This window comes from Dicentrarchus labrax, unplaced genomic scaffold (genome assembly GCF_905237075.1).
Source record: "Dicentrarchus labrax unplaced genomic scaffold, dlabrax2021, whole genome shotgun sequence".
Classification (NCBI taxonomy): Eukaryota; Metazoa; Chordata; class Actinopteri; family Moronidae; genus Dicentrarchus; species Dicentrarchus labrax.
This window is the reverse complement of record NW_026136711.1, coordinates 3,887,326-3,900,478: the sequence shown is the minus strand read 5'-3', so window position 1 is coordinate 3,900,478 and position 13,153 is coordinate 3,887,326. Positions and strand designations below refer to the sequence as shown.

The window sequence follows — 13,153 nt, the reverse complement described above, 5'->3', positions numbered from 1 at the left end:
GTCTTCCAACATCTTCATGCAGTCTTTCTTTTATCTGCATTTCTTTTCTTTGTGGTACTTTCCATCACATTACGCATCAATCTGCATAGCTTGTCACTTTGTGGTAACTCGCAATTTTCCCTGTTGACAATTGACCCACGTGTGCCAAGTATGGATTTCTGCTTTATACATAAAAAACATTTTAGAAAAGCATCTGTCGTGCTGTGATCTGATTTTTGAAAACTAGAGCAAATCAAAATGTGGCACTTTGTCCTAAATATTTGGGACAATTTATGAAAATTGAGCACACGGAGGAGGTCGGGTGGATGGAAGACTTTAATTATTCACTCACAATTTCACTTTTTTGATGCAAGTGAACTTATATAACGTACTAAAATGATGTCAAGTACATAACTCATCATCTTGTCCTGAACCTGATCAAATAGTTTTAGTACTTAACTGTGACGATTTCTTAGGGTTAACTACTGTGGCTTTGTTTGACATATTTATCCTTACCAACACTGCGCATACAGATATTTTAAAGGGCGACTGACCAAGCGTCCATATTTGATGAGTTTCCCTTCTTTAAGTTAAATTCTCATTCATCATTTAATATTAATATTGATTATCTCTGATAGCCCAAAATTGATAATAATCCAGTTGCACCAACACCTTTTGGTGCCCTGTGTGAGGTTCATTAATTGTCGTTACATATTTTGGTATCCTTTAAGCAATTTTTCCTACAGCTTCATGAGCATGGTCACTCTGTTTTCATCTTTTAAATAACTCTTACCATAAATGTGCGCTTTAGCAGATTGTTATATTTATTCAAAATTGATTTTAAATATCCAAAATGGATACTTTTGATTAATTAGTTAATTAAAAACATTTTTGTACATTTCTTTTTCTTTTCAGAAACAGGTATTTTGGTGGTTATTTGACTTTAATTTTAAAATGCAAATATTTTTAATTCATATACATGGCATTTTTCTTTTTCACGGTAAAAAGGGGAATTAAAAAAATTGTTTTCCTTTCATTTTCTATTTCATGATATAAAAACTAAAATCACTAGAAAACAGAAACCATATTCTGACACTGGATGAGGTCATAAGAGACTAAATTGGCAATGTGCCCAACTCTGGAGTTAGACAGGTGTTTATTTGGAGAGCCAAGAAAGGACAAAATACACACCGTACAGCAACAACCTCTCACATTATATCACATATCATGATTCACTGAAGTCTTGTTGAATGATAAAACTGTTTCCCTTAAGAAAATTAAAGGGAAATTGCTTTGTCTAAATTTACCACAGTGGTTCCAAATATATTTACGCCTTCAACACCGGCTCACTGGCAATCCTACATTTGACCACATCCGGTCTCACAATATATGTTTGTTATACTCAATAGGAAGTTAAAGTCAAACACTTTAAATCATTTTTTGTGTTTTAATTCCCATTTCTGAAAAGAAAATTGAATGACCAAAATTTACACTGAGCCATATCTCACCAATCTTGACAATTTATGTTTTGGGAATTAAACCTCCAACTATTAACTGCTCTTAATGTACCACACTACAGTCACCGCTGAGAACAAAAAAGGAAATCTACTTATGGTAACTTGAAAAGACACGTAAGAGCCGTTGTCATGTCAGCATTTTGAAATCTCCAACAGTGATCTCAAAACTAAACTTCTTCAAACCTGTTTAACACGTGAGCCTGCACAAACCGCCACAATACCAAAACCAAACGTCTCTGAACCAGCCGTTCAATGGAGAGCAAATGTCACCCATACACAGATAACATCACCAGTCCTGTTGCAACATCACGTTTCAAGGTACAACTGTTGGGTCTCTGTGTGACTGTGAGATAACTTTCGGTCAAAACTGAAATGAATTGAATTTATGCATTATGTCATTATATAACACAAATTTGTACAAACAGTTGTGGTTCCTTCATGCTGCACATACACAGAACGTTAGGATTAAATCAAATAAAACAATTACTTCTGTACATATACAGAGAAAATGGGTGGAGGGCTCGGGGTTGCTGCTTCCTCTTTGTTATTACATCACTTCCTGCTTTCTAGTTGGACTCTTTAAAATTGCTTCAGACTGCAGAATTATATCCAGTGAAAGTCCCAAATCTCAAATCTGTTACAGTTTTGTTTCAGGTGAATCACTGCAGAGCAATTACTGATAAGTCTGGTGTAACTTGGCAGACAGCCAGGGGAAGTCCTGATGCAAGAATCATCATGTTGTCTTCAAGCAGTGAATCATTGCATCATTTCACTGTAACAGAGACTTGGGATTTCTGGTGCGCAGTGTAACCTGAATTAAACTGACTGTGACTCTCAACTCACTGTTACTCAGTCACTAACTTCAGTACTTCATATGGAGCTCCCTTTATCAGACCAAAAATAAGACAGGGCCAGGGCCTCACTGTTTATCATAAAACAACTTCATAACTTTATTCACTGATTTATGGAGTTTCCTGATGGAGATATAGCTGTAGCTGCCTCTAGTTACCAGTTAGCGACTTGAGGCTGCTCCTGGCTAATGTCCAGTCTGGATAAGATGGGACTCAGGCTGGTCAAACTGTTCAAGAGACTGTTGTGTTCACATCTTGACAGAGACCAGCTCCACAAACATCCCGGATCCTGGATGGATGGACCGCGTTCAGAGCCGACAGTGCAGGACGAGAAGAGGCGGACTCTTCCAGTGACAGTCCAACTGTATGGACACTGTTTGTTTTTATGTGAAGATGAAACCAGATTATCATCACTGTGTTGTTGCTGCTGTTTACATCCAACCAGACACAGTAAATAACTGTACATATTGTTTAAGGCAACTTTTATTTTATATATCTTTTCTGTTATTTAATGAATTTGATTACCTTTTTTTATTGTTGCAGCATGAATCACATACAAACATTCACTTCATTATACAGCCTTGTGTTGTAAAATGATCAATTCATTTCCTTGAGTGCTTGTTAGCCGGATACCAGTGCAGCTAACTCAGCTGTTCTATTAAGTGACTCTGCCTAGTTCACTGTTTGTCAGCTGACACAGAGAGGTTACATTGAGGTTACATTGTCCTTGAGGACATGCATTGTGGTTCCTTGGAAAGATTCACACAAAAGACTTTGAGTTTGAAAGGGTCCATATAGATAAAGTTTGATTTTTTTTTTTACAACCCCATTTCCAATGAAGTTGGGACGTTGTGTAAAACGTAAATAAAAACAGAATACAATGATTTGCAAATCCTTTTCAACCTATATTCAATTGAATACACTACAAAGACAAGATATTTAATGTTCAAACTGATAAACTTTATTGTTTTTTTGCAAATACTACTCACTTTGAATTTGATGACTGCAACACGTTCCAAAAAAGCTGGGACAGGGGCAACAAAAGACTGGGAAAGTTGAGGAATACTCAAAAAACACCTGTTTGGAACATTCCACAGGTGAACAGGTTAATTGGAAACAGGTGAGTGTCATGATTGGGTATAAAAGGAGCATCCCCGAAAGGCTCAGTTGTTCACAAGCAAGGATGGGGCGAGGTTCACCACTTTGTGAACAACTGCGTGAGCAGATAGCCCAACAGTTTAAGAACAACCTTTCTCAACGTACAACTGCAAGGAATTTTGGGGTTTCATCATCTACGGTCAAAAGATTCAGAGAATCTGGAGAATTCTCTGCACGTAAGCGTCAAGGCTGAAAACCAACACTGAATGCCCGTGACCTTCGATCCCTCAGTGCATTAAAGAACCGACTTCAATGTGTAAAGGATATTACCACATGGGCTCAGGAACACTTCAGAAAACCATTGTCAGTTAACACAGTCCGTCGCTACATCTACAAGTGCAAGTTCAAACTCTACCATGCAAAGCGAAAGCCATATATCAACAACACCCAGAAACCCCGCCGGCTTCTCTGGGCCCGAGCTCATCTGAGATGGACTGACGCAAAGTGGAGAAGTGTGCTTTGGCCTGCCATCCAAGCAACGTCTTTTCCAGGGACGTCCCTGCTTATTTCAGCAAGACAATGCCAAGCCACATTCTGCATGTGTTACAACAGCGTGGCTTCGTAGTAAAAGAGTGCGGGTACTAGACTGGCCTGCCTGCAGTCCAGACCTGTCTCCCATTGAAAATGTGTGGCGCATTATGAAGTGCAAAATACGACAACGGAGACCCCGGACTGTTGAGCAACTGAAGTTGTACATTAAGCAAGAATGGGAAAGAATTCCACCTACAAAGCTTCAACAATTAGTGTCCTCAGTTCCCAAACGCTTATTGAGTGTTGTTAAAAGGAAAGGTGATGGAACACAGTGGTAAACACGCCCCTGTCGCAGCTTTTTTGGAAAGTGTTGCAGGCATCAAATTCAAAGTGAGTGAATATTTGCAAAACAATAAAGTTTATCAGTTTGAACTTGTCTTTGTAGTGTATTCAATTGAATATAGGTTGAAAAGGATTTGCAAATCATTGTATTCTGTTTTTATTTACGTTTTACACAACGTCCCAACTTCATTGGAATTGGGGTTGTAACATATTTTATAAATCCTGTGGGGGAAAAAATTAAAGGATGAAATGATGCGTCTCTTTTTGGACTGAACTCTTTAATATTTCCAGAGGACACCAACAACTATCAATAACAGAGTTTCTATCACCAATCACACACTCATATGTTCCAGCATCGCTGATGGTGAAGTTCTTCAGAATCACAGAAGCGTCTCCGTTCTTCTTCTTCTTCCCATCAGCTCCACTCAACCACTAAAAGATGGATGCTTGTAGTTTCTATATGGGCGGTTTTCTCTGAAGAAGAAGAGGTAACCATCTGACTCCAAGTCAGTTCTGCTCCACTTTAACAGTCCGATAGAGGCGTCTCTGGGAGCCCAACACTGAAGAGCAACAGACTCACTGTGACCTTCTGTGTGACTGCACAAGAAAAAGCAGAAAACAAAGTTCTTTAAGAATCACTATTATTGTGAGAAGCAGCAGAAACACAAATAAGATTTATCTGCCCAGTAAGATACAAATAATAAAATACTCTAAATTATTTAAACACACTACACTCAACTGAAATTCTGCCTCTCTGTCCACAGTCAGAAGTTGTAAATGTTAAAATGTAAAGCAGTTTATGTGACAGTGAGCATCAGGTGAGCTGCTACGGCTGACAATGTATTGAGCTCCTCCACATTACACACAGTGCTAACAACGCCCTCCAGTGGTGGAAACACCACAGTACACTCAGTGTTGGCTGACTGTAGTGTAAGTGAAGCAGCAATATGATTTTGCATCTTTTGCAGCTTATCAATGTATCAATATGATTGTAAAAGAGCTGTAACTGTATGCTGATCACACTGCTTGGTCTCTCATTTAATTACTTGTTATAGACAACTGAAGCTATGTAAAGCATTCAAACTTAAAACATAAACTCTATGAACTCCATTGATTATGAATTATATTGTAAACATCATGTATATGATTGTACTCATATCTCCATGTATAAATAACACAGAATGTCTGATTACAATAATAAGCATTTGTGTCTATTACATTTTAAGAGGCAATAATATAAAGAAAATCAGGCAAAATGCTAACATTGTTTTCATATCTATATACATATAGACTGTAAACAATATCTAATTTATCATGATTCAACAGTCAGATCCATCTGATCTCTGTATCTGACCGTCAGTGTGAACAGTTGACACTGTGACGACCCACTCCACCTTGTCTTCCTGTTCCTGGTTGTGTGGCCTGTCAGACACACCTGAGGCCTGTGTGCCATGCGCCTTTAAAAACCCTGTGGGAGCTCAGTGCTCCCTCTCTCCTCCCTGAGACAACTATTTGCTTTTTGGGTTTGATGGTTTGATTGTGTTGCTGCATCTTACTGTATTACAACACAGCACTCATACACTTCTCCACTCATGCACTCACTTACACTACTGACTCTACTGATTTCACATACTACTGTTAGTTTAGTTGAAGTATAATTTCTAATAAATAATTTGTTAATTGGCTTTGTTGTGTGCGTCTCCCTCCTCTTGTCACGGCCGTATGGCCCGGTTTGTGACAACACACTTTTTATTTGTCAGATATTCACAGGAAAACAACATCAAATGAGATCTCATTGTCACCGGGACGAAAGCATCAGAAGATTGTTTTCTTTTCTCTCGTTACCGGTGCATTGTTGTATCTGCTAACTATACTAGCAGCTTCCATTAGCTAGTTAGCGTTCCTATTAGCTGCCTGTACCTGGACTGCAAGCTCAAAGTACCCGAGGAGGTTTGTTTAAACCACTAGCACAGGAGGTTTAGACTGCTAGAGGATGAGGCAACGGAGCTAGGCTCGGCAGCCTCTCAGTGACCCAGGCCGGAACCAAACACAGCCTCCAACACCATCAGAGGACAGGTGAAGTAACGTTGCACATCCTCCATCGTATCGATTAGTCTGCCAGTATTTGTGTAAGTGAAGTAGAAGTTATTTATTCCATGTTTTGAACAACCAAACTGTGTGATTCAAATATATATGGTCAACTATTAGCTTTATCTAACGGCTATTAGTTATAATTCTAAGTTAGTTATGTTGCATGGAGCCTGCTGCCAATATGTTAGCCAGGTAGCCAGCTAGCTAAGATTGGTTCATGTGATAGCAGAATATGATGTAAAGGTGCTATACCACACCAAGCAAGAACTTTGGCTTTCTCTCACTTATTGTCAGCAACCCCCCCAGAGCCCCTACCTCCAAAGCAAGCATTATCAGGCTGGTTTGTCACCATAACCACTGGTCACCATTCGTTCATGATTGCCCCATTTGTTTATCCTCCATTTCCTAACTTTCACATTTGCCCCGTCAGTATTGCAACCAGGAAATATTCAGACAATAAACGTCTTATCATCAATCTTTCAGATTGAATCTGAGTTAAGACTTTTCCCTTTGCTAATCATGCCATCAGCCTCAGAAACCTCGCCAGGAAAGGTTTGTGTTTCCATTGTCCATCTTTTGGATGATTTCCTCATCATTTCCCCCCCCCGTCACCATCTGCTCCAGGTGTGGTCATTCTGATTTCTTTATTCTGACCTCTGGGTTCCACTGTCAGCTTGAAGAGTTTCCCCTACTTTCATGACCAGTGCAACGTAACCTTCCAAACGTTTGTTCTCGTCATCATGATCTGTTGCATTACCTATCAAACCCATGGCATCAAAATGGCCTCTGACCATCCGCTGAAGTCTTTGCCATCTACTTTTTACCACAGACTTTCTGCATAAAGGATCCCTCATGTTGCTCAAACTTTAGAAGCGAAGTTCTTGCTTACTTTTTTGGTTTCTTCGGATGTTTTGAACTTACCGCCTGTAGCCTTCACTTTGACCCATACTGTCATACCTGCCTTTAAGACTTGTCTTATCTCTCAGTCGACATCTTAGGATTCTACTAAAGCTAACTAAAACTAATCAATCTGGTTAGTTTACAACTGTGTCTTACTTTAAAGTCCAATCATCACTGAATCTTTTCGAGACAAACTACTTGTTTTTCCAGAGCATAACCATAACAGATCCTCTCTTCATCTCTGAGTCTGGACAAGTGGCTTCTTGATTCTGGTTTTGCCACCTACTCTCCTTGTCCAGCATTCCTTCCGTCAATTACTTCGGTCACTCCTTTAGGATCAGGACTGCCACCTCTGCCCAGGGGTGGACTAGGACAAAAATTCAGCCCTGGCATTTTGTGTCCAGACCAGCCCACTACATTATCAGCAGACACTACATAGAAGTCCACAAATCTCGCAGCATCTCCTCTCATGCATACTACAAAGGAGAGTCATATTCCTTGATAGCAGTTAACAAATAAAGCACGTAACTATGAACTCAAGGACTAAAACTGACAGCTATAGCAATCAATCAATCAGTCTTTATTCATTATAGTGTCAAATCACAACAGAAGTTATATCATGACTAGGGGTGGGACGAGACTAACGGGAAGAACCCTCATGCTACCCTTTCAGTTTTTAGTCTGTGACTGTGAAAATCTTTTGGTGTAAGCCCAGCATTAGTTAAAAGCAGACTGGGACAATAATAACAAAATCTCCTGACAAATAATCTAAATAGAAACATATTACAGACAGTAGCAGCATTAGAGCTGAAACTCATTGGTGTACTGACAAGTATATGTAGCCATGTAGCCTTTCTGTGATGTAGTGACACTTAGTGAACAAATGTATCTGTCATGAAGGATGACTGAAGTCTCAGAAGAGCCCTAAGGCCTACCTGCATAACTGTTAACTGAACTTAAAAGATATGCAGATGTTTGAAATTAAAATCATCAATATGAAAATCTTCAACCAGGAAATAATCATAATCAAACCTTTTGTTTCAATCTGAGACAAAACAAGTTGCATAATAAACTCCCAAAGTCAAGACGAAGCTCTCTCTCTCTCTCTCTCTCTCTCTCTGATGGTAGCAGAGAATATAAAGAGACATTTATGAATTACCAATTGTCATTTTATCACACATATAGTATGTTTCTTCACATAAACCTTTCAACATACACATGTTGCGTTCACGAGCGTAACAACACTAAAGGCTTTGTCATGTTTTCATTATGATCTTTGTGACAAAACCTGAAAATGCTCAAGACAGCACTATACACAGCCATTTGAAAACTACAGTAAAAGTAACATTTACACAGAAATTAAAGTTACACACAAATTATACCTACGAAATAGTTATGACCTCAGTAGACAATAACTGAATTGAAAGATAAAGATAAATTCAATGGCAAATATTGCAAATTAAACTCATTATTTCCTAATTAATTCAAAGTATCTCATCTGTATTTACAATATTGATTCTGCATCTCTATTTCCAGTCATCAGTCCATGTCAATGGTTACTGTTGCTATGGCAACAAGCAGCTGTTGGCTAACTTCGAACAATAATAACCCATAATATCCCAATTCGGCATATTTAAACCAAATCAAGCACAACTACCAACAGTCCCAGCCCTTCCACTCTGGGCTAATATGTTGTCACAAGTATGCAGTTAATGAGGTCCCATCACATTCAATGGAAAAACCAGGCTAACGTTACTCACCATGTCTGCCTCCACTCGCTCGTCTCCCGGCGCAGCAGCACCTGCTGGGGTGGTGACCCCGGCACCAAATAGGTCTGTCAATGTCCAACATTTAGCAGCTTCCACCTCCAGAGACTTCAGCTTTTTAAGTTTCTTACGGTTATCCATCTTCAGCTCAGCAGCAGCCCTTCCCGCCACTCCGGCCCATGCCATGAGGTCCCGCCCACCCTGGTTTGTGTTGTGATTGACAGCACTGATTGATTGACAATGACAAACATAGACCAATAATATGTGTCGATGCTGGCAACACACTGCTAGCCCTCTGTAGCCAACTGGCCCAACTGGAGGGAATTTAGAGAGAGAAAGAAAACATACCGGACCGGACCGGACCACATTGGGTCAACGGCCCACATTGGGGGACGATGCCCAGTATGCCAGATGGCCAGTCCACCCCTGCCTCTGCCTCCTATAGACTGGACTGGTGTGAGGAAGGCTTGGGTCCATTGAACTAACTACACCATATTTTACGGGTCATTCAATAATGAACAGTCTGCGTCCTCAGGCTCAAAGAGATAAATAGATGCTATTAGATGGTTGTTCATGTATTCAGGTGTAGTGAATGCATCATGTTCTCTCATCCTGATGTGTAGTTTGATAGCGTGCAGACACACACTGAGTTTCAGCCTCTTTCTGACCACAGCTCAGTGGTTAAAACTGAGAGAAGCTGTCAGGCACACAGCTACAAAATCAGCTCCTGTTCACTTCCTCCAACTGAACTGTTGTTTACCTGCACAGAGATCCAGCTTTTACTCTGAAATTCATCATGAAGTCATTTTATAGTGAATCTCTGACAACTGCTAATAAACAGCTGGAATCTTAATCTCTAAAAAGCAGTTTAACTGTCAGTGAACGCATCATATTCCTGTTCTTATTTACATTCTGTGTCAGGTGTTGCTTTACTTTTCATCTCAGAGTTTCATTTTGTTTTCTGACTCTTTTCACTTTGTGTTATGGTTCAAGCATTGTTTCAAAAGTGAATTTATCTGCTTTATTCTAACTAAATGACTCAACTTTATCACCTTCAGTATGAGAGGAAACCACAACACTGCCAGTCACAGGAAGGAGGAGGGTTTTACTTGATGTGACTGTGAACTGATCAAAGTATAGATCTCATATAACAAGTGTTAGGATGGAGGGAACATCTCTACTGTGGCTGCTCTGTAAGTACACTAAAAACATCAGCTTAGAGAAATACAACCAGGAGAAATCCATCATGTCTCTGTCTCAGAAATGCTCCTGTAACATTAACATCAGTTTATCTAAAAGGTTGTGAAAATGCTTTTACATCAGGTTCTTATTATGTTTTTTTTTCCTGCACATTTATTGTTGAATTTTTCTTTGTAAAAAGAAGCATAATCTTCTTACAGTGAATGAAATGTAATCTTATACAACCGTCCTCTTCCTCTCTGTGTTCATTCGTTCCTTCATCAGTGTTTTTAAGAACTTTTATGGCATTTATCAATACTTATAATATATACTTCCTGTTTATTAGGTAACATCAGTGTGCCCAGCCTAGACCACACGTAATGAAATATGTACAAAAGCCAACTTGTGTTTGTGCTGTGAATAATGCAAATTAAAAAAACAACTTAGTTGCTTTTTGTTCTCGGGGATTTTGATGCCCTTGTAGTGGTGTGGTGAATGTGTGGCTTCCTCGCTGTCTGTCTCTCCTCTGTGGTGGCTGAGCGGAGCAGAGAGTTGATGACGGCTGCACTGTGCATGAAAACTTTGCCAGTAAAAACACCAGTGTGACAGCTGACTTAAAGCATCAGATCTGGCTCAATGTAGCTGATACTGAATACTTAAAAAATGATTGGCCCCAGTACTGATCGTGACATAGTAACTACTGTCTGTCTGGAGGGGACTTTCAACATCAAACGCAATCAAAGATAATAAAACATTAACATATGAGGCCCAATATGTGTGTGCTGCTCTCTTGTTGTATCACAACCTCAAACCAACCCGAGTGTCATTTCTCTTTAGTTCTGATCTCACTGCTGAGCTGCACCACAAACCAAGGTTAGTGAACTTCTTCTATCAGTCTGAAACTCATTTTTTTCCAGCAAGATTAGTATTGGTGACAGAGATACACAGCAGTAACTCAGCAAAAGTTTGACATGTTTTTTTGGAAAGCGCTTCTTCCTCGTCACCGCCTGCGAACAAAACCTCCTCGGTTGAGTATCGTTTCTTCGCCATCAAGACAAAACAATGACGAAAAAAAGTACTCCAAAACACACTGACTAAAACTACTACTAAAAACTACTGACTCTAACTATTTCTCTCAGTCTCTCTCTCTCATCAACTATCGACCTGCTTCTCTCCTCTGCTCTTCTCCACTGGCGCCACCACGCGTCGTCATGACTTTTGCAATTAATGTAATGTAACATAGTCCCGTCACAACGAGCGTACAACGTGATGCGGCGAAAGACGTTGCTCTCCAATGAAAAAACAATGAATGCTCTAGCTATTATGGTTTTTGTTTCAGATTGATTTAAACAGGATCATGCAAACAACGATCTCCAGTGGCCAGTTAGGGGCTGCCCGCGGGACGTCCGTTTCAGTAAATCGCAGCTCATCCAGGTTTTTATGTCCTTAAGACATGTTTGTAACTTAGATAATTGATTAATTTCATTGGGCTCGATTGATAGATTAATAACTGGGTATCATCTGCATAACAGTGAAATGTAATGGAGTGATTCCTAATAATGTTGCCTAAAGGGAGCATATATAAAGTAAATAGTATTGGTCCAAGCACAGAACCTTGTGGAACTCCATGACTAACTGTAGTATTTATTGAAGATTCATCGTTAACATGTACAAACTGAGAACAATCTGATAAACATGACCTAAACCAGCTTAGTGTGGTTCCTTTAAAGCCAATTTGATGCTCGAGTCTCTGTAAAATAATATCATGGTCAATGGTGTCAAATGCAGCACTAAGATCTAATAATACAAGTACAGAGACAAGTCCATTGTCTGAAGCAATCAAAAGGTCATTATTAACTTTCACCAGTGCTTTCTCTGTGCTGTGATGTACTGAAATAAAATGTTGTTATGTAGAAAGTCACTGTGTCCTGGACAATGAGTGTTCAGCAACAGAAGCATTTTTAGGACCTTTAAGGGGATGTGTAGTTTGATTGAAAACGTAATGCATCATCAGTATATTTCTTAACCACAACATCCTCTTCCTCCAGCCTCTCTGACTGTGAGTCCCAGCAGCTCTCAGATGTTTAAAGGACAGTCTGTCTCTCTGAGCTGTGAGGAGGACGACAGCTCTGCTGGATGGACACTGAGGAGGAACACAACCAGAGACACCAGGACTCAGTGTGACGACTGGGGAGAACCAGCTGGTTCTTCTTGTACCATCAGCCCCATTGCCACATGGGACAGTGGAGTTTACTGGTGTGAGTCCAGAGAGGGAGCAACCAGTAACACCATCAACATCAGTGTCACTGGTAAGATCAGACTGTGGAGTTAGTGTTGATGAAGCTGTGTGTAAATGGATGAAATGCTGTAGTCTGTCTCTGTGTTGAGGTGGACCAGTGATCCTGCAGAGTCCTGTCCTCCCTGTGATGGAGGGAGATGATGTCTCTCTGCACTGTAAAACAAAGACCCCTCCCTCCAACCTCACAGCTGCTTTCTATAAAGATGGCTCCCTCATCAGGACTGAGCCTACAGGTCACATGACCATCCACCATGTTTCCAGGTCTGATGAAGGCCTCTACAAGTGTCACATTGGCAGTCATGGAGAGTCTCCACCCAGCTGGATCACTGTCACAGGTGAGGAGGTCACCTTTGATTTCAGGACTTATTTCATCCAGATATTCACCTGACCAGGTGGGATTCTCTCTGCAGGTAAACCTACAACCACAGCCCCGCCCACCTCTGCAGCCCCATCCACTGTCTCCACCCCCTCCAGTTTGTGTTCAGATTGCTCTGCCACCTTGTGGTGTTCTGTCCGTACTGCATCTCCACTGTCCTCATGGTGTCTTTATATCGACAGAGGTCCACAGGTAACACTCATCAATCAATCAATCAATCAATC

At 40.2% G+C, this 13,153-nt stretch overlaps 1 protein-coding gene and 1 pseudogene across 6 annotated transcripts in view; one reads left to right on the top strand and one right to left on the bottom strand.

Moving 5' to 3' along the window:
* The window catches only part of LOC127372304 (Fc receptor-like protein 5), a 57,469-nt pseudogene that overhangs the window by 21,821 nt on the left and 22,495 nt on the right, over positions 1–13,153 (bottom strand).
* Positions 10,185–13,153, top strand: part of LOC127372303 (Fc receptor-like protein 5) — a 75,207-nt gene continuing 72,238 nt past the window's right edge. For 2 of the 6 annotated variants that reach the window (XM_051415867.1, XM_051415866.1), the window contains exons 1-5: positions 10,194–10,268; positions 11,092–11,127; positions 12,303–12,563; positions 12,643–12,888; positions 12,946–13,121. In XM_051415867.1, coding sequence (XP_051271827.1) covers positions 10,238–10,268; positions 11,092–11,127; positions 12,303–12,563; positions 12,643–12,888; positions 12,946–13,121 — 750 coding nt within the window. In that variant the 5' untranslated portion in view covers positions 10,194–10,237. Of the gene's footprint in view, positions 10,269–11,091; positions 11,128–12,302; positions 12,564–12,642; positions 12,889–12,945; positions 13,122–13,153 lie in introns of all 6 variants that reach the window. The other 4 variants (XM_051415868.1, XM_051415864.1, XM_051415862.1 and 1 more) reach the window with 4 other exon arrangements.